The sequence below is a fragment of the Lytechinus variegatus genome, chromosome 9 (genome assembly GCF_018143015.1).
Source record: "Lytechinus variegatus isolate NC3 chromosome 9, Lvar_3.0, whole genome shotgun sequence".
Lineage (NCBI taxonomy): Eukaryota > Metazoa > Echinodermata > Echinoidea > Temnopleuroida > Toxopneustidae > Lytechinus > Lytechinus variegatus.
In genome coordinates, this window is record NC_054748.1 from 534,391 (window position 1) to 555,173 (window position 20,783).

The window sequence follows — 20,783 nt, forward strand, 5'->3', positions numbered from 1 at the left end:
AACAAAATAAATAGATGCATATAGGTGGAAATAAAGCAAAAAATAAATAGATGCATATAGGTGGAATTAAAACACAATAAAATAAAGACATTTAATTAAAAAGACCAAGAAAGGGAAAAAACTGCTTACGAAATAAGATTTTTTTCTTGTTGAATTCTCCTTATGCTTGCGATGAAACAGGTACAGAAGAAGATAACGGCGATCATAACAAATGCCAGGACGCCAAGCACAATACCCACAATGGCTCCAACCGAGATAGTAGATGAGTCGACAGAGGGCGCTGTACCAACCGTAGTTGTTGGAGCTTGCGTTGTTGGAGCTTGCGTCGTTGTAGGTATTGTAACGGTTACTGCAAGAGAGAGATATAGAGAGAGGGAGGGGTACAGTGCAGAATGATAAACATTAGAAAAAAATACATATACCATAATATAAGAACATTAACATATTTCAACACATCAAATCTTCGTTAAAATGTGCATTTAAGAAGCAAATGACATTAGCCTTACATAATTTTTTTTTTCACACGCATAGAGACTATCAAAATGATAATACCCGAAAATTATTGTTTATATAAATAAATACTTTTATTATTAAAATGATATCTCACAAAAGCCCAATTTAAGAAAAGCAAATACGTGTCATGGACACGAAATTATATAATTATGAGTAAAAAGAAAAATCTTCAACTAATAAATTTGATACCTATTTGCTATGTGTTAATGCTTTGGTAATTTCGATTGGCGCCGAATTTAGGTATCGCGTGGTTATGATAATGAATCCAGATCTCAGCCATGTCATAATCATGTCACAATATACAAAGGTTGCATTTAAACTCATTGCATAAAAAAGAAGGTTTGCAATCATTAACAATTAGATTGTTAATGCACTTTTTAGTCTTGATTCTCAGGCAAATTTTATTTAAAATTGATTTGAAAAATAAATATTTTTACTAACTCATGCAGGATTATGGCATATTTGACACCTGGACTCATTTATTGAGCCATGCCTTACTCTGGCGCTTATCTATTAAACTTTATATCACATTGAAAAGCCCCTCTAGATTGTCCAAGCGTTAGCACATACTGCAGTATGGTACCAAATTATTTAGGGGAAGATACTCTTTAAGGCCATTATTTTAGAGTTCAGTATTTCTTCTTAAATTAAGGATTTGTGAGGTGTCAAGTTCTTTTTGACTAACACGCAATATGCACATCATTCTTTGCAATTGAGTCCAGTATCAGATTCCTAGTTATCAAATGATTTTAAGAGTATATCGAACCGATAATATATTTAAAGCATGTTTACATAATTGTTACAAATAATTGTCATGTTGGACATGAAATAACTATACCTATTTATTTATTCATGTATTTTTTCTGTTTTATTTAATCAGGGTGGACTCATCAGTTCACAAACTGTTGTCCTTGAGAACCCTGAGATAAAAAAAATATTTAACTGCGGTTGAACCTAGACTGTTAGTCAGACCCTGAGGAAAGGGAGAAACATGGCCAGGTAACCTGGCCTTTATAAACATAATAAACGGGTACCAAAACCTATATTCCTTTCAATTGGGAGTGAGTTTCTGTGGCCAGTACTACATGTGTGTATCAATTGAAAGCACAAAGAGGCTTACTGGTGTAAGAGGACCCAAGCCCAAACACGGTCCCATTCACTTCTATTGATGTCGGGAATGCTATGTTCTCTAGGGCAGCTATATTTTGCAATTGAGCATCAGTAACTGTTCCCCGTATGGCCGTCAACTCCGCCAGAATAGTCCCGATGACACTACCCGGCTCGAAGCTAATGGCAGTACAATCGAAGGTAATGATCGGGTCGAGTTCCGTCGATAATTGAGATCTAGAGACGTTTTCAACCTGCATTTGATGCGAAAAGATAATAATGCAAGAGGTTTACATGACGGACCAATCTGAAGTTACAATCGATCTTATGTATTGACGTGATCGGGCCGCCATCTCGGAAGCTGAACCTTCGCCTTGCTTTGGTGATCTGACGCTGGCTTATCTTTGGCAACTCCATATACGATTTTTCCTTTATCCTCTGATTGGGGGCACTATATGATTATGCATAAAGCCAATAAATGCAAAGTCACAGATTTTTTTTCGGATATTCTCCAAACTCTGCTCACGGCACTTTTCTTCCTCTTTTACTTTGACAATTACTGGAATTGCAGGTGTCACATGGGACTAGGCAGGGTTGGTGCCCTTTTTTCTGAGAGTCTTCTGACACTTCTGACAATAGAAGAAAGAGGTGAACATGTGAACTAATCGTTATTTGAGAAGAAGGCATGATATCGCAACTGTATGATGTCCTTTATTTTTTTATATATTGAAGCGGAGAAGTACCCATTGAGATGACCCATCTCTCTCGATTAAACCATCAGGAGGCCCGCTACAACGCGCTTTAGAAAGATTTGGGCTTACAAGCCAAAACGATAAAATAAGTAAAGAATAAAATAAAATCCTAACTATGCGAATTTAGTTGTTTTATAAACTTAATTTTTTTTTTTTGTAATCGATTTCATGTATTTATGCCAGTAGACAAAGGATACACCGACCTGCCTAGGGGACAGTGAATAGAAAATGTTATAAAACATGATAATAAATGGAAGCGATTACATGGCTTAGGCCAGTGGGGTAGATGAATATCTAAAGCCACAGAAACACGGCAGCATCTCAAGACTAACACTATACCGACATCTGGTTTCCTATTCAGGATGAAAACAATCTGATCATGTAGTCTTTAAAATTGTACCTACTTGAATTGTGAGTCAAATTCTGTCAAAAGTCTACGATTATTTTTTTCTTTCAATTCAGTTTCAGTTGAAAAGTCATAATTTACTATGTAAAACTTTTTAGATTCAATGAGTTTAATGCCAACTCGCCTACCATCAGTTCGTCCACTTTCCATTTTGTCTAATTGCAAATTCGTCCACTTACAACCTTGTCTAATAACCAACTGGTTAAAAGCCATTTAGTCTATATGCCGTTTGGTCTAATCGGACCATGTGTTAATTAGGTGAAATGATTGAAAAAGGGGGTATTAAATCAAATGGTTGTGAAACAAAATAGTCATAGACTAAATAAAGGTAGACCATGTGATGAGTGGATGAGTTGGTAATAAACGAATCGACAATCCCCCCCCAAAAAAAAACAACAACAACAATAAAAAAAATCATTATGACGTCAGCGTAACAGGACTGAATAAAAATAATAGCATACGGGCTGTAATATGAGTTTCCCCTGTAACCAATCACCTACTGGAACCAGGTGATCAATGTATAAAACTTATGGGAATAAAGTAATTTCGGTAATCTATGAGGAAGAATCTTTAGGTAGACTTACGGCTCGGCAGAAATAATCTTGAAGTTCAAAAAAGCGAGTTGAGGTTCTGTTGTAGAGGTCGTCGGTGAAGTTGAGTGGTTGTCCGTCCTGGGTTTCATATGCCAAAACGAAGGTAACAGAAGCAACCACCTCTACCACAACTGTTGCACGAGGAAATTGAGAGGAAAGGGGAGTTAATATATACTATTTAAAAGTATATTCGATATAACGTTATGACAAAGCATGGTGGATCAGCGGTAGAGCACCCGCCTCATGAACGGAAGGTCATGGTTCAATCCCCGGCAGAGTCATGCCGAAGACTTAAAAAGCAAAACCCTTTCACATTCTTTGTTATTTAAAGTGGAAAGGGTGAACGAAGCAGATACATGTACTGTTAACGGGGCCTGCTATCAAAGCAATTATTACATGATATAACTATTACGTATATGTAAATATATACAGTATATTATATATTCATATTCTAGAATGATGTGAGAAGTCACCCTCCATCTCATAGACATTACAAAATTACTTTTCTTACTAACACAAAATAAAGTGATAATAATAATGAATATCTTGAACCACCATCATGTCGAATTGATTCAAAGACATTCACACAAAACAATCAGGATATACAATGTTTAGAATAATTGACGCGGATAAAATAATGATAGCTTAGGGTATATTATCATTCTTTTCGATCATCAACGAAAGGGTGAGGCTGTCGTAAGTGTGATATTTTAACACGGGGAAACCTCAACAGTGTGACTGTTTACAGTGTGTTCACATGGTTGACTCTTTTTGTTTGTTTCTTTTATTTATTTATTACTATATAAAATGAATAACATATATACATGATCAAATTTAACAAATCGTCAAAAAATTGGGATTGCCCATGTCAGTCGTATTAACAGAATATCACTGTTCTTACTTCCGTGATTCACACTGTTGAAATACTCAAATTCACTTTGTTAAGTTGATTTTATTTTATATTTTACATTGTGAAGGCGTTGTGGCAAACCAAGTGCGACAGTGAGTTCGTCCAGAGGTTTTTTTTTCAAATTACGTATTATCAAAAGAAATATGATTATTTACCAGGCGTCGCTGGAGTTGTAGATGGAGCGGGCGTCGTTGTCGGTATCGTAACATTTGCTGTTAAGAGAGACGAAATGAAGAGGCAGAAAGGGAGAGGGGGAGAGAAAAAGAAGAACAAGAGAGGATGAAAAATGGAATACAATAGAGAGGATGAGAAAAGAAGGAGAAGGCGAAGAAGAAGACAAACAAGGAGAAGCAGAGAATGAAGAATGGAGAAGAAAATGAGAAAAAAGAAGCAAAAGGAACAGAAGAAGAAGATGGAGAAGGAAGAGAATAAACAAAAGATCGAGAATAAGCAGGAAAAAAGGAAGAAGAAAGACAAAAAAGGAAAGAAGACGGTCGATTTGAGGGTAAAGGAGAGGGAGAAATGAATTTGATGTGTTACTATTTGTTATAGCATTTGTTGTAAGCATGCAGGAGCATACCCACTTTATTCTATGATTCATCTTGATAATTACACCACGATCATGAAAACAACGAAATGATGAAAATATTCATAATTATTTTTTGCTGATATAAGGTTTGATCAAAAGTAAAGACCAAAATTGATTTGAAAAATCTTCCTCTTGCTTACGATTTCTCACTCGAAAAGTCTTAGAGAGATAATTCAAAATCAGGAAAATTTACGATATTCATAATAGCTTCTGTGGTTATAAACGGCTGTGATTGTGTGTGTGATGGTGCATTTGGTGAGGTGTACATTTATGTCCAATTCAAAATTTTTGTCCTAATTAATATTAATGATAATAAACCTTTATTGTGTAGCGCATAACACATTGAGTCATGTCATTTTATATATATACATATATATAATAACATAATTATAACGATATTGTTCTCATAAATGTCCAATTTCAAATCACAATTACTGCTGAAGGAAACAAAAAAAATCAACAAAATGTGTACTTTCACGATGAGGGCCCGTAAAGTATCCCGTAAAGGCTTAAGCTCAATTAAAAAATGTGTCAGTGGTGAATTTGTATATTATGTTCGTTTGAAGTTTCCGTCATTCAGGGCGGAAATTTATTTGGCAATTCATATCCTCAAATATCTGCCCTCTAACAGTGTCTAAAATAGAGTAAAAAGAAATTGCCCAATATTGGGTAAAAAGGGAATAAGTATGTTTAATGCGTGAATTTTTTTTCACTTATACTGGGTAAAATACAAGTTTGGTCGCGCATGGTATCAACTCGTCAATGTAAGTGGGTGTTTTCATTGTTTGAAATTCAAGTTGCGTTTGATTTTGAACTTGTCTGCTTTACTTACTACTTAATGAGCCTACGGTAAATGTGGTGCCATTGACCGAAATAGTATCAGGGGCTGTTGTGTTTTCCAATGCGGTAATATTTTCCACCTCTGCCTCGGTAATCGTTCCCGACAGCGCCGTCAGCTCGGCTGAGAGGTCCGCTACCACACTGCCTGGAGAGAAGCTGTTTGCCACACAGTTGAAGGTGAGGAGGGGATTCAAAGAGCTGGACAATCTCGATCGGTAGAGGGCTTCAACCTGCATTTGGGAAAAAAAGGAGTTACGAACAAAACAGAGCAGTGCAAGATAACACCAGCGCATTGTAAAATATGTTCTTCTATTTTCAAATCAGTGAGTGGGAAAGCTTTCAGCTTTTTCTCTGGGAGTTAACACGAAGTCAGGCATTATACAAGCAGGTGTAATGAACGCCAAGACGAGTCTTAAAACCTTGCAAAAATTTGCAAAAAAATAAGCATGAGTTGAACACAAATTCAACAATTATTTCGTGGCATCACTTATTTGGGAAAAGAAATATGTTCAAATATGTAATGCAATCTGAATTTCGTATTCGAAAGAACATTAAGAACTGATCAAAATCGAGTGATCTTCTCTGAATAAGCCGTCAAAATTTTAGCATTTCATTGATATTTCTTATTACAACATATGTATCCTACATACATTAAATCCTGTATGCTGATTGGTGTAAATAGCATCATGTGACAAAAATATTCTAACTATTTTGACATGATGTTAAAAATGAAACGGCTACTTATACGCGTTCTGCGCGATGAGCGCGTGGCTTCAGGGAAGTAGGACAATCAGTGCTGCGGGTTATCTATATTTGGTTCAGTTAAAAAAAAAGGATGAACTAATTGTTCAATAACTAGATTACCACGATAGATTGCTCTAGCCTATTAGATTAATGTATGAAAATAAAATATAACAGGCCTTTATTTCGAAAGTGTAGAGGGTATTATTCAGTCTCAGTTGGACTGGCAAAATCACTATTTGCCAGTCTGGAAATATAAAAATGCCAGTCCAACCTCGGATGAATAATTACTCAAAGCCTGGTATATAATGAAAGGGTACTATGTTGTAAAGCTTTCGGTCCTGGCCTTTATATCTATATACCACTACTTTCTTGTACTACAGTCACACCAGAAAGCATGCCGATAAAAAAAATACGTTATTGCAAATGTCATAATGATAGTGGATTTTGAGTTGTTTTATGAGGTATAAACATTTCAACAAAATTAAAGTGATTGGCTAACATTGATTTGACTTTTTACAAATCTGAACCAGAAGGTCACCCTTGCCACCTGTGTCTGCTCAGATATAATCATACAGTCACACGGGCAAAATCGGCCCGAGTCTGATCAAATTACAGTCACACTTTTTAAATGGCCCATCATGGTTCGGTTTTGGTGTCACGTTTCTTTGTCTGACTGTGTCACATTTTAAAGTCTTACCCCTTCACAGAAGAATTTCTCGAGCTCCAAAAAGCGAGCCGAAGATGGATCATTGAGGTCGTCTGTATAGTTTAGTGGCTGGCCGTCTCGCGTTTCAAACGATACCACAAAGGTGACAGTAGCGACGATTTCGACAACCGCAGCTGCCAAAGTAAAACAAAGAAAAATATACAAGAAAGGTGAATGTTACTTCTGTTACTAATGCCTGGCTAATGTTTGGTTGTGCCACGTTTGCTTTCTACCCCCGTGAGTTAAATAGGCGCCCGGTAGGATGTGCAAACCAAGGAGACTAGATCTGCGCCTGTGTATTGGAAAACATAGTTGTTTGGCAAGATCGTGCAGATGCTCCTGGTTACGTGTGGAACAGCGGTTCATCCGATGACCGAATAATGATAATAATAAAAAGATACGCTATCTACCACAAACCGTAAAGATGGAAACATGGATTATTTCTTTATTCCTACTCCCATGACTGCGAGGGGTAATGATGTCCGGAATATTTCCACAGCTTTTACAGTGGAAAGGTATATACACACACACACACACATATATATATATATATATATGTGTGTGTGTGTGTGCTCGTATGTGTGATAAAGAGGGAGAGGGTGAGTGCGTGTGAATATATACATAAAATCGTACAACGGCTACGCGAGGGTTGTGATTGGATATGCATGATTAAACATGCAAATGTGGATTGCTTCGTTAACAATAAATAATTAAACAAGGTTTTGCTTTTCCATTATTAAAGGTCGTAATAGGCATATCTATTTGACTGCAGATAGAGATTTTTAATGTTGAAAATCATCATTGCTGTTAATGTTGGAGAATGTTATTAGTAATAACGTCATTATTATCATTATTATCATTATCATTATTGTTATCTTTATTATCACCATCCACACCATCATAATCATTATCACCATCACCGTAATCCTTTTGGCGGACCCTGGTGAAGTAATCCTGACTCTAGCCTTGTTATTAGATGGTCATGTGCTCTAATCCCAGCCCAGCATAGCGTCCTCAGACAAGGCGTAAGCCACACTTTACCACTATTCGGGTATTGAATTATTCAAGTACATCAAATGCGCTCTTGATTATGCAGTAAAACTAATCCCTGTGGCACTATTATAAGCCCAATTCTCTCTGCTATTTTTAAAATGTTGAATATTTCATGCAATGTTGGGGGCAGCCTTTTCAATAACCCCCAACAGTTAATGTACTTCAAATGGCTGTGATTTCTTTTTCAGAATCAGTTCATGCCTAGAGAACTACGACAAAGTTAATCCCCATGGCACTATTATAAGCCAGATTCTCTCTACTAGTTTAAAAATGTTCATGCAATGTTGGGGGCAGCTTTTTCAATAACCTTAACAGTTAATGTACTTCAAATTGTAGTGACTGATTTTCTTTTCTTTCAGAATCAGTTCATGCCTAGAGAGCTACGACAAAGTTAAGAACAGACGGATAATTCCAAGCTTTAACAAAATGAGGTATTAAAAAATAAATATGCTATTTTTAAATAATTAGCTGTCTTAGGCCGTTTAATTTGCGCATAAGTTGCGGGTAAATTTGTAAGGGAAGGTAATGGGCCAAACTTAAACGACCGGGTTAGTGGAGCGTAAGCTACAGTGTAGGTACTGAATAGCTGGCCCAAATTTGCCTGCAGTTAGAATACAGATCTCAGGATTTTCATGGCTTGATATATGGGTACCATGATGCCCACAAATATAAACTGGGAGCGTCCATAATCTTGATGACTTTTTCTGAACCTCATTAATTTTAAAAGACCACTAAACGTAAGAAAAAAGAAACAGATATCCTTACCAGAACTTGAGGTGGTCGATGTCATTGACGAAGTAGCGGATAATGTCGTTGCTGTTGCTGAAGAGCTAGGAGTCATTGTTGATGTAACACTCATCGGCACTGACGGTGTAGCAAATGTTGTAGTGCTCGATGCCATTAAGGAAGTTCCAGTTGTTGCTGTAGTGATCGAGGTCATTGGCGATGTAGCACTGGTTGCTGCAATACTAGGGGTTGTTGAGGAAGTTGCAGTTGTCGCTGTAGTGCTTTGTGTCATAGAAGAAGTGGGAAATGTTGTTGTAGTACTTGGATTCATTGATAGAGTCGCAGTTGTTGTTATAGTACTCTGTGTCATTGAAGATGTAGCAGTTGACATAGACGTTGAAGTCATTGATGATGTAGCAGTTGATGAAGTACTCATCATCATTGCGGACGTTGCAGTTGTAGCTGCAGTACTCGGGATCATTGAGGAAGTTGAAGTTGTAGTTGCAGTACTAGGAGCCATTGAAGAAATCACAGTTGTTGCTGTAGTACCTGCGGTCATTGCGGAAGTTGCTATTGTAGTTGTAGTACTAGAGGCTATTCCGGAAGTTACACTTGTAGTTGTAGTGCTAGGGGTCGTTGCGGAAAATGTACTTGTAGCTGTAGTACCAGGAGCCACTGAAGTAGCAACGGTTGATAGTGTAGATAGAGTGCCTGGCGTCATTGAGGATGTTTCAATTAATGCTGTACTTGTGGAAATTGCACTTAATGCTGTACTTGTAGGTACCATGGAAGACGTTGCCGTGGCTGTTTCCTGTACTGCTGTAAAAAGAGGAGAATTCAAAGATATGTATAAAAAGTAATAAAACAATATCGTACCACAAAAACAAGATAACTTTCAAAAGCTTATTTTGAGGTTGATATTTAATAAGCTTTGGGGTTTTATTGTTGGTGCCGTATTGCACGTGGTATTTGATATGTATTTTTTCCCCATGAAAAAGATAAGTAGTTACGTAGTTAGTATCAAAATGATTATTCAGCATGGCAATTATCAGATCTGTTTTGGTTGTTGTTCGTCATTTCTGTTGTTGTCGCCATTATCAACATTACATCTAATACCATAGCATTGAGAAGCGGTAACCCATAATGCCCATTGCAGTGTGAAGGTGCTATGTAATATGACAATGTTAGTGATCGAAATATAAACATCCCTTTTCGTTGATATCAGCAAATGATATCATATCGCTATGAATAGGCCTATAATTATTATTGATATTGTTATTTCTTTAGAATTCAAGAACTCACGAGAACATCGGAAAAACTCTTACTTTTTAAGTTCTATGACTAATTTCAATAGCGGCATTAGCTTGCGTAAGCTGTCTATTAAATTTAAAGCTGTGTGGCATATTATATATATAAAAAAGGCAATGGGTTAGGACTATCTTGTATTGTATATACCTAACATGTACATATTACACTACCAATTTTTTGCGACATAATGCTCAAGAACGAGTTCAATGCATGAAAACGTAATATTGTCAATTCAATTAATAATTTTTCGGTAACGGAGAAACATCAAATATATATTTCGAATATGCGTTTCATTGTTGTTCCTTTTGCTCAAATATGTGAAATAGTTTTGTAGAGCAACAGATCAAAACTGTTAAGTGATACAAAACTTTCAAAAGATATTTCACGCTTAAATTGGATTTCAGATAAAAAAAATATATTGATTCTTACTAGAACCTGTGGTGGTCGCTGTCAATGATGAGGTTGCGGACGCAGCCATTATGGTTGTTGTAGTAGAGCTAGAAAGAATCGAGGATGTGGCAGCTGTTGATGTTGTGCTCGGGGTTATTGGGGAAGTTACTGTTAAAGCTGCAGTACTAAGGGTCATTGAGGAAGTAGCGGTTGCTGTAGTACTACTTGTCACTGAGGAGATAGCAGCTGTAGCTAGAGTAGCAGGTGTCACTGTTGCTGTAGTACTCGGGGTCAATGCCAAAGTTGCAGTAGTTATAGAAGTGCTCGGGTTCGTCGGGGAAGTTGCAGTTGCTGTACTTGTTGAAGGGTTCGGGGTCATTGAAGATGTACCAGTGGTTGTTGTAGTGCTAACTGCCATTGATGAAGATGCAATCGCTGATGAAGTACTCATTGTCATAGAGGAAGTTGCAGGTGAAGTTGTTGTACTAGGTAACATTAAAGTTGTGGATATTGTAGTACTAGTAGTCATTGAAGAAGCAACTGTTGTTGCTGTTGTGCTCGGGGTCATCGAAGAAGTAGCAGTTGTTCCGGTAGTACTAGATGTCACTGAGGAGGTAGCTGCTGTTGACGTAGTACTAGGTGTTATTGTTGCAGTTGTTACTGAGGTACTAGCTGTAATTGATGAACCAGTCATTGTTGTAGTACTAGGACCCATTAAGGAAGTAGCAACTATTGTACTTGTTGTAGGGCCCGAGGTCATTGAAGATGTCGCAGTGGTTGCTGTAGTGCTAGCTGCCATTGATGAAGATGCAATTGTTGATGCCGTACTTGTAGGACTAGTAGTCATTGAAGAAGCAACTGTTGTTACTGTCGTGCTCGGAGTCATTGAGGAAGTAACAGTTGCTACTGTAGTACTTTGGGTCATTGAAATTGTTGATAACGAAGTACTAGGAGTCATTGAAGAAGCAAATGTGGCTGCTGTTGTTGTCGGGATCATCGAAGAAATAGCAGTTGTTCCAGTAGTACTAGAGGTCACTGAGGAGGTAGCCACTGTTGATGTAGTACTAGGTGTCAATGTTGCAGTTGTTGCTGAGGTACTTGCGGTAATTAATGAACCAGTCATTGTTGCTGTACTAGGATTCAATGAGGAAGTAGCAATTATTGTAGTTGTTGTAGGGCTCGGAGTCAATGAAGATGAAGCAGTGGTTGCTGTAGTGCTAGCTGCCATCGATGAAGATGTAATCGTTGAAGCCGTACTTGTAGGACTACTAGTCATTGAAGAAGCAACTGTTGTTGCTGTTGTGCTCGGAGTCATTGAGGAAGTAACAGCTACTACTGTAGTACTTTGGGTCATTGAAATTGTTGACACCGAAGTACTAGGAGTCATTGAAGAAGCAACTGTTGTTGCTGTTGTGCTCGGAGTCATTGAGGAAGTAACAGTTGCTACTGTAGTACTTTGGGTCATTGAAATTGTTGATAACGAAGTACTAGGAGTCATTGAAGAAGCAAATGTGGCTGCTGTTGTTGTCGGGATCATCGAAGAAGTAGCAGTTGTTCCAGTAGTACTAGAGGTCACTGAGGAGGTAGCCACTATTGATGTAGTACTAGGTGTCAATGTTGCAGTTGTTGCTGAGGTACTTGCGGTAATTAATGAACCAGTCATTGCTGCTCTACTAGGATTCACTGAGGAAGTAGCAATTATTGTAGTTGTTGTAGGGCTCGGGGTCAATGAAGATGTAGCAGTGGTTGCTGTAGTGCTAGCTGCCATCGATGAAGATGCAATCGTTGATGCCGTACTTGTAGGACTTGTAGTCATTGAAAAAGCAACTGTTGTTGCTGTTGTGCTCGGAGTCATTGATGAAGTAACCGCTGCTACTGTCGTACTTTGGGTCATTGAAATTGTTGATAACGAAGTAATAGGAGTCATTGAAGAAGCAAATGTGGCTGCTGTTGTTGTCGGGATCATCGAAGAAGTAGCAGTTGTTCCACTAGTACTAGAGGTCAGTGAGGAGGTAGCCACTATTGATGTAGTACTAGGTGTCAATGTTGCAGTTGTTGCTGAGGTACTTGCGGTAATTAATGAACCAGTCATTGCTGCTGTACTAGTTTTCACTGAGGAAGTAGCAATTACTGTAGTTGTTGTAGGGCTCAGAGTCAATAAAGATGTAGCAGTGGTTGCTGTAGTGCTAGCTGCCATCGATGAAGATGTAATCGTTGAAGCCGTACTTGTAGGACTACTAGTCATTGAAGAAGCAACTGTTGTTGCTGTTGTGCTCGGAGTCATTGAGGAAGTAACAGCTACTACTGTAGTACTTTGGGTCATTGAAATTGTTGACACCGAAGTACTAGGAGTCATTGAAGAAGCAACTGTTGTTGCTGTTGTGCTCGGAGTCATTGAGGAAGTAACAGTTGCTACTGTAGTACTTTGGGTCATTGAAATTGTTGATAACGAAGTACTAGGAGTCATTGAAGAAGCAAATGTGGCTGCTGTTGTTGTCGGGATCATCGAAGAAGTAGCAGTTGTTCCAGTAGTACTAGAGGTCACTGAGGAGGTAGCCACTATTGATGTAGTACTAGGTGTCAATGTTGCAGTTGTTGCTGAGGTACTTGCGGTAATTAATGAACCAGTCATTGCTGCTCTACTAGGATTCACTGAGGAAGTAGCAATTATTGTAGTTGTTGTAGGGCTCGGGGTCAATGAAGATGTAGCAGTGGTTGCTGTAGTGCTAGCTGCCATCGATGAAGATGCAATCGTTGATGCCGTACTTGTAGGACTTGTAGTCATTGAAAAAGCAACTGTTGTTGCTGTTGTGCTCGGAGTCATTGATGAAGTAACCGCTGCTACTGTCGAACTTTGGGTCATTGAAATTATTGATAACGAAGTACTAGGAGTCATTGAAGAAGCAAATGTGGCTGCTGTTGTTGTCGGGATCATCGAAGAAGTAGCAGTTGTTCCACTAGTACTAGAGGTCAGTGAGGAGGTAGCCACTATTGATGTAGTACTAGGTGTCAATGTTGCAGTTGTTGCTGAGGTACTTGCGGTAATTAATGAACCAGTCATTGCTGCTGTACTAGTTTTCACTGAGGAAGTAGCAATTACTGTAGTTGTTGTAGGGCTCAGAGTCAATGAAGATGTAGCAGTGGTTGCTGTAGTGGTAGCTGCCATCGATGAAGATGCAATCGCTGAGGCCGTACCTGTAGGTCTAGTAGTCATTGGAAAAGCAACTGTTGTTGCTGTTGTGCTCGGAGTCATTGAGGAAGTAATCGCTGCTACTGTCGAACTTTGGGTCATTGAAATTGTTGATAACGAAGTAATAGGAGTCATTGAAGAAGCAACTGCGGTAGCTGTTGTTGTCGGGGTCATCGAAGAAGTAGCAGTTCTTCCGGTAGTACTAGACGTCACCGAGGAGGTAACTGCTGTTAATGTAGTACTAGGTGTCACTGCTTTAGTTGTCGTTGAGGTAATGGCGGTAATTGATGAACCAGTCGTTGTTGTAGTACTAGGATTCACTGAGGAAGTAGCAATTATTGTATTTGTTGTAGGGTTTGGGGTTATTGAAGATGGTGCAGTGGTTGCTGTAGTGCTAGCTGCCATCGATGAAGATGTAATCGTTGATGCCGTACTTGTAGGACTACTAGTCATTGAAGAAGCAACTGTTGTTGCTGTCGTGCTCGGAGTCATTGAGGAAGTAATCGCTGCTACTGTAGTACTTTGGGTCATTGAAATTGTTGACACCGAAGTACTAGGAGTCATTGAAGAAGCAACTGTTGTTGCTGTTGTGCTCGGGGTCATCGAAGAAGTAGCAGTTGTTCCAGGAGTTCTAGATGTCACTGAGGAGGTAGCTGTTGTTAACGTAGTACTAGGTGTTATTGTTCCAGATGTTACGGAGGTACTGACGGTAATAGATGAACCAGTCATTGTTGTAGTACTAGGATTCAGTGAGGAAGTAGCAATTATTGTAGTTGTTGTAGGGCTCGGAGTCAATGAAGATGTAGCAGTGGTTGCTGTAGTGCTAGCTGCCATCGATGAAGATGCAATTGTTGATGCCGTACTTGTAGGACTAGTAGTCATTGAAGAAGCAACTGTTGTTGCTGTTGTGATTGGAGTCATTGAGGAAGTAACCGCTGCTACTGTCGTACTTTGGGTCATTGAAATTGTTGATATTGTAGTAATAGGAGTTATTGAAGAAGCAACTGCGGTTGCTGTTGTTGTCGGGGTCATCGAAGAAGTAGCAATTCTTCCGGTAGTACTAGACGTCACCGAGGAAGTAACCGCTCTTGATGTTGTACTAGGTGTCACTGCTGCAGTTGTCGTTGAGGTAATGGCGGTAATTGATGAACCAGTCATTGTTGCTGTACTAGGATTCAGTGAGGAAGTAGCAATTATTGTAGTTGTTGTAGTTACTGTAGTGCTTGGGGTCATTGAAAAAGTTGCAGGTGTAGCTGTAGCACTTGGAGTCATTGAAAATGTAGCAATGGTTGCTGTTATGCTATGGGTCACTAAGGACGTTGAAGTTGTTGCTACAATGCTCGAGGTCATTGAGGAAGTTGCAGTTGTAGTACTAGTAGGCATTCTTGTTATTGTAGTACTAGGAGTCATAGAAAAACTAATTGTGCTTGCTGTAGTGCTCGGGTTTATTGAGGCCGTTGCAGTTGTTGCTGAACTCGCTTGTGTCATGGATGATTTTGCAGTGGTTGATCCAAGTATTGCTGTAGAAAAAAATAGAATGAGAGGATATTAAAAATGAACAAAAAAAAATACCAAAAAAAAACGTGTCACAAAATCAAATCCGTAATGCAGTGGATTCACAATACGGTGTGCCATCTATCGGGCGGAGGAAGAATTCCCCGATTTTTTTTTTTTATTTAGCACAGAATATGCGGCAAATTCCTCTCGCATCTCCTGGACCATGGAAAACCGCAATATGCAAGTCAGCCAAGGCCAGTTGGCTAGAGAATCATTTACACTGTATGCACTACTACTAGGGCGTGCAACAGATGCCGCCTTGTTCCTAGGAGGCATTGAAAATTTCGACCAGTCCATTGCACCCCCTAAGTTGCGCACAGTGTTGTGAATCTACCGAATTAATTTGCAAACTTATTTTCTTATTTTGATGATTGAATGAATAAGCGTTGAGTTTTTGTTGTTAGTGCCCTCTTGCACGCGGCATTTGATATATATTTTTGAAGGGGAAAAATGCTGCATATTTGGTTAGTGTTATAATAATTATTCATCATGACAATTATCATATCTGTTTGGTTCTTGTTCACTGGCTTTTGCTTAATTGGGTTGTATGACTAATTTCCACAGCGGCATTTATGTGTCCATATTCAAAATTAAAATCGTTGAACATTTTATTTAAAAGAGGGGATGGAATGAGAGTCTGTTGACTTTTTAATACCTGACATGCATTTGAAAAATGTTGCGACAAGAAAAGTTAAATCATATGAAATATTGCACACACTCAATTTGACTAATACTTTTTTTAACATCAATGAAAAATTCCAAACATGAGTTTCATGGCGTTCCATCGTTCAAAAATGAGTAGAATATCGTTGTAGAAGAGCTCAAATTTGTTAAATGATATTAGAATTTTTAAATAGATGCTTCAAACTTATACTGGATAAATACTTAAGAACCACCTTCTTTTTATTGGGGGTTTGGGGGATAACTCAAAATGTATGAACAAAAACGTGATTCTTACGAGAACTTGTGGAGGTCGCTATCACTGACGACGTAGCGGATGCAGCCGTTGTTAGCGTTATTAAAGATGTAGCAGTTGCCGTAGCGCTCGGGACCAATGATGAAGTCGCTGTAGTGCTGGGCAACATGGAGATCGTTGCAGTTGTTGTTGCAGTACTAGGATTCATCGAGAAAGTTGTTCCTGAAGTACTAATTGCCATTGAAGATAAAGCAGTTGCTGTAGTACTAGCCGTCACTGAAGATGCAAGAGTTATTGATGTAGTACGCGACGTCATTGAAGATGTAGCTGTTACTGTAGTGCTTGCGGTAATTGAAGAAGTTGCTGTTAATGATGTAGTAGAATGATTCATTGAAGATGTTGCCGCTGTTACTGTAGTACTCATAGTCATTGAAGATATAGCAGTTGCTGCAAAACTAGGAGTCAATGAAGATGTTGCGGTTACTGATATACTAGGGGTCATTGAAGATGCAGCACTTGCCGTAGTGCTCGGAGTCATTGAGAACATTACAGTTGTAGCTGTAGTGCTGGGAGTTAAAGTTGATGTTGTTGCTGAAGTACCCATTGTCATTAAAGGGGTAGCAGTTAATGTAATAGTAGGCGTCATTGAAGATGTAGCCGTTGCAGTAGTGCTCGGAGTCATTGAGGAAATTACAGTTGTAGCTGTAGTGCTGAGTGACATTGACGACATTGCAGTTGCTACTGAAGCACTAGGATTCATTGAAGAAGTAGCAGTTATTACAGAACTGTCCGAGTTCATTGGGGAAGCTGATGTTGTTGCTGTAGTAGAAGGAGTCATTGAAGATGATGAAATTGTTGTTGTCGTTGTTGTAATACCCATTGTCGTTGAAGGTGTAACAGTTGCTGTAGTACTAGGATTCATTGAAGATGTAGCAGTTATTGCAGAAGTGCTTAGGGTCATCAAAGAAGTTGCTGTTGTTGCTGAAGTACCCATTGTCATTGAAGAGGTATCAGTTGATGTAGCACTTGGCGTCATTGAAGATGTAGAAGTTGCTGGAGTAGTGGGACTCACAGAGGAAATGGGAGTTGTAGCTGTAGTACTCGGAGTCATTGATGGAGTAGCAATTGTTGCTGTAGTGCTCGGGGTCATTGAGGAAATTACAGTTGTAGCTGCAGTGCTGGGTACCATTGACGAAGTTGCAGTTGTTGTAGTAGTACTAGGAATTACTGAGGAAGTAGCAGTTGTTGGAGAAGTGCTTAGGTTTATCGAAGAAGTTGCTGTTGTTGCTGAAGTATCCATTGCCATTGAAAAAGTAGCAGTTGATGCAATACCAGGCGTCATTGAAGATGTAGCCGATGCAGTAGTACTAGGATTCATTGAAGATGCAGCAGTTGTTGATGAAGTGCTGGGCGCCAATGAAGACGTTGTTGTTGATGCTGCAGTAGAACTAGGATTCGATGAGGAAGTAGCAGTTGTTGCAGAAGTGCTTATAGTCATCACTAAAGTTGATGTTGTTGCTGAAGTACCCATTGTAATTGAAGAGGTAGCAGAAGATGTAGAACTAGGCGTCAATGAAGATGTAGCCGTTGCAGTAGTACTCGGGGTCATTGAGGAAATTACAGTTGAAGCTGTAGTGCTGGTTGACATTGACGACATTGTAGTTGTTACTAAAGCACTGGGATTCATGGACGATGTAGCAGTTGTTACAGAACTGATCGGGGATATTGGGGAAGTTGCTGTTGTTGCTCTAGTAGAAGGATTCATTGAAGATGACGGAGTTATTGTTGTAGTAATACCCATTATCATTAAAGATGTAGCAGTTGCTGTAGTACTAGGCGTCATTGAAGAAGTAGTAGTTGATGTAGTACTAGGCGTAATTAAAGATGTAGCCGTTGCAGTAGTACTTGGGTTCATTGAGGAAATTACAGTTGTAGTTGTAGTGCTGGGTGACATTGACGACATTTCAGTTGTTACTGAAGCACTAGGACTCGTTGGAGAAGTAGCAGTTGTTACAGAACTGGTCGGGTTCATTGAGGAATCTGCTGTTGCTGTAGTAGAAGGATTCATTGAAGATGATTGAGTTGTTGTTGTTGTACCCAATGTCGTTGAAAATGTAACAGTTGTTACAAATGTGCCTAGGGTTATCGAAGAAGTTGGTGTTATTGCTGAAGTACCCATTGTGATGGAAGAGGTAGCAGTTGATGTAGCAATTGTCGTCATTGGAGATATAGACGTTGCTGTAGCAGTTGGACTCATTGAGGAAATGGGAGTAGAAGCTGTAGTACTTGGAGTCATTGTTAAAGTAGGAGCTGTCGCTGTAGTAATAGGATTTACTGAAGAAGTAGCGGTTAATGCAGAAGTGCTTAGGGTCATCGAAGAAGTTGCTGTTGCCGAAGTACCCATAGTCATTGAAGAGGTAGCGGTTGATGTAGTACTAGGATTCATTAAAGATGTACCCGTTGTTGTAATACCCATTGTCATTGAAGATGCAGCAATTACTGGAGTACTAGGTGTCATTGACGATGTAGCAATTGGTGTAGTACTAGGCGTCATTGAAGATGCAGCAGTTGTTGCAGAGGTGGTTAGGGTTATCGAAGAAATTGATGTTGTTGCTGAAGTTGATGTAAAAGTAGGTGTTATTGAAGATCTAGCCGTTGCAGTAGTGCTCTGGGTCATTGAGGAAATTACATTTGTAGCTGTAGTGCTGGGTGTAAATGACGGCATTGCAGTTGTTAGTGATGCACTAGGACTCGTTAGAGAAGTAGCAGTTGTTACAGAACTGCCCGTGTTCACTGAGGAAGCCGCTGTTGTTACTGTAGTAGAAGGATTCACTGAAGATGAAGTAATTGTTGTTGTACTGCCGATTGTCATTGAAGAAGTAGAAGTTGCTGCAGTACTAGGCTCCATTGAAGATGAAACAATTGATGTAGTACTCGGATCCGTTGAAGATGTAGCAGTTGTTGTAGAAGTCCTTAGGGTCACCGAGGACGTTGCTAATGTTGCTGAAGTACCCATTGTCATTGAAGACAGAACCGTTGTTGCTGTAGAACTGGGAGCCATTGACGACGTTGCGGTTGTTAATGTGGTACTAGGAATTACTGAGGAAGTAGCAGTTGTTATCGAAGTGCTTAGGGTTATCGAAGAAGTTGCTGTTGTTGCTGAAGTACCCATTGTCATTGAAGAAGTAGCGGTTGATGTAGAACTAGGCGTCATTGAAGATGTAGAAGTTGCTGTAGTGCTCGGAGTCATTGAGGAAATTACAGTTGTAGCTGTAGTGCTGGGTAGCATTGACGACATTGTAGTTGTTACTGAAGCACTAGGATTTATTGAAGAAGTAGCAGTTGGTACAGAACTGCTCGGGTTCAATGAGGAAGATGCTGTGGTAGCTGTAGTAGAAGGATTCATTGAAGATGTAGCAGTTGCTGTAGTACTAGGCGTCATTGAAGATGTACCAATTGATGTAGTACTAGGATTCATTAAGGAAGTAGCAGTTGCAGAATTGCTTAGGGTCATCGGAGAAGATGCTGTTGTTGCTGAAGTATCAATTGTCATTAGAGAGGTAGCAGTTGCGGTAGTACTAGGCGCCATTGAAGATGTAGAAGTTGCTGTAGAAGTGGGACTCATTGAGGAAATGTGAGTTGTAGCTGTAGTACTCGGAGTCATTGACGAAGTAGCAGTTGTCGCTGTAGTGCTTTGGGTCATTGAAGATGTAGCAGTGTTTTCTGAAATACTAGGGGTCATTAAGGACGTTGCAAATGTTGTTATGATGTTTAAAGTGATTAAGGAAGTTGTAGTTGTAGCTGTAGTACTAATAGTCCTTGCCGTTGTTGACATCGCAATACTAGGAGTCATGGAAGAAGTGACTGTGTTTGAGGTAGTGCTCGGGTTCATTGAGGCAGTTGCAGTTGTAGCTGTAAAAGCAGTAGTCATTGAGGAAGTTGCAGTTCCTGCTGCATCGGTCATTGTCATTGGAGGAGTTACAGTTAATGCTGTACTCGTGAGTTTCATGGCAGATGTTGCAGTGGTTGTTCCCAGAATTACTGTAAAAAGAGGAGAATGAGAGGATATACAAAAATAAAATAAAGAAAAAAATAACGTACCACAAAATTAAATCCGCAATTCAGTAGATTCACAATACGGTGAGCATTCTATCGGCTGCCTCGGACAGGTCAATTTCTAAATTTGGGGTCGACAGGCAGCGCATAGTGCCAGTGTACTATTGTGTGACAGTGATGCTTAAAAACTGTGAAGGCGAAAGCGGAGGAAAAAATCACTGAAATTTGTCTAAATTTAGCCAAGAAATATGTGGCAAATTCTCTCCATCCTAGACCCCCTGGTAAGCAGCATATGCAAGGCAGCGAAGCATATAAATTACATGCATGTACTAATAGTAGCACACGCAAGCGATGTTTACTTTTTCCTAAGAGGCATTGCAAATTTCGGCCTGTCCCCTGCAACTGATAAGTGGCGCACAGTATTTTG

The 20,783-nt window shown here is 39.3% G+C and overlaps 1 protein-coding gene across 1 annotated transcript in view; it reads right to left on the reverse strand.

Annotated features, from left to right (window-relative positions):
- Positions 1-1,607: 1,607 nt before the first annotated feature.
- The window catches only part of LOC121421165 (pneumococcal serine-rich repeat protein-like), a 34,142-nt gene continuing 14,966 nt past the window's right edge, over positions 1,608-20,783 (reverse strand). The window contains exons 5-12 of the mRNA XM_041615824.1: positions 16,343-20,341; positions 10,677-15,347; positions 8,979-9,758; positions 7,152-7,294; positions 5,703-5,940; positions 4,437-4,493; positions 3,363-3,502; positions 1,608-1,874 (exon numbers count right to left, since the gene is read on the reverse strand). Of these exons, the coding sequence (XP_041471758.1) occupies positions 1,608-1,874; positions 3,363-3,502; positions 4,437-4,493; positions 5,703-5,940; positions 7,152-7,294; positions 8,979-9,758; positions 10,677-15,347; positions 16,343-20,341 (10,295 nt within the window). The remainder of the gene's footprint in view (positions 1,875-3,362; positions 3,503-4,436; positions 4,494-5,702; positions 5,941-7,151; positions 7,295-8,978; positions 9,759-10,676; positions 15,348-16,342; positions 20,342-20,783) is intronic.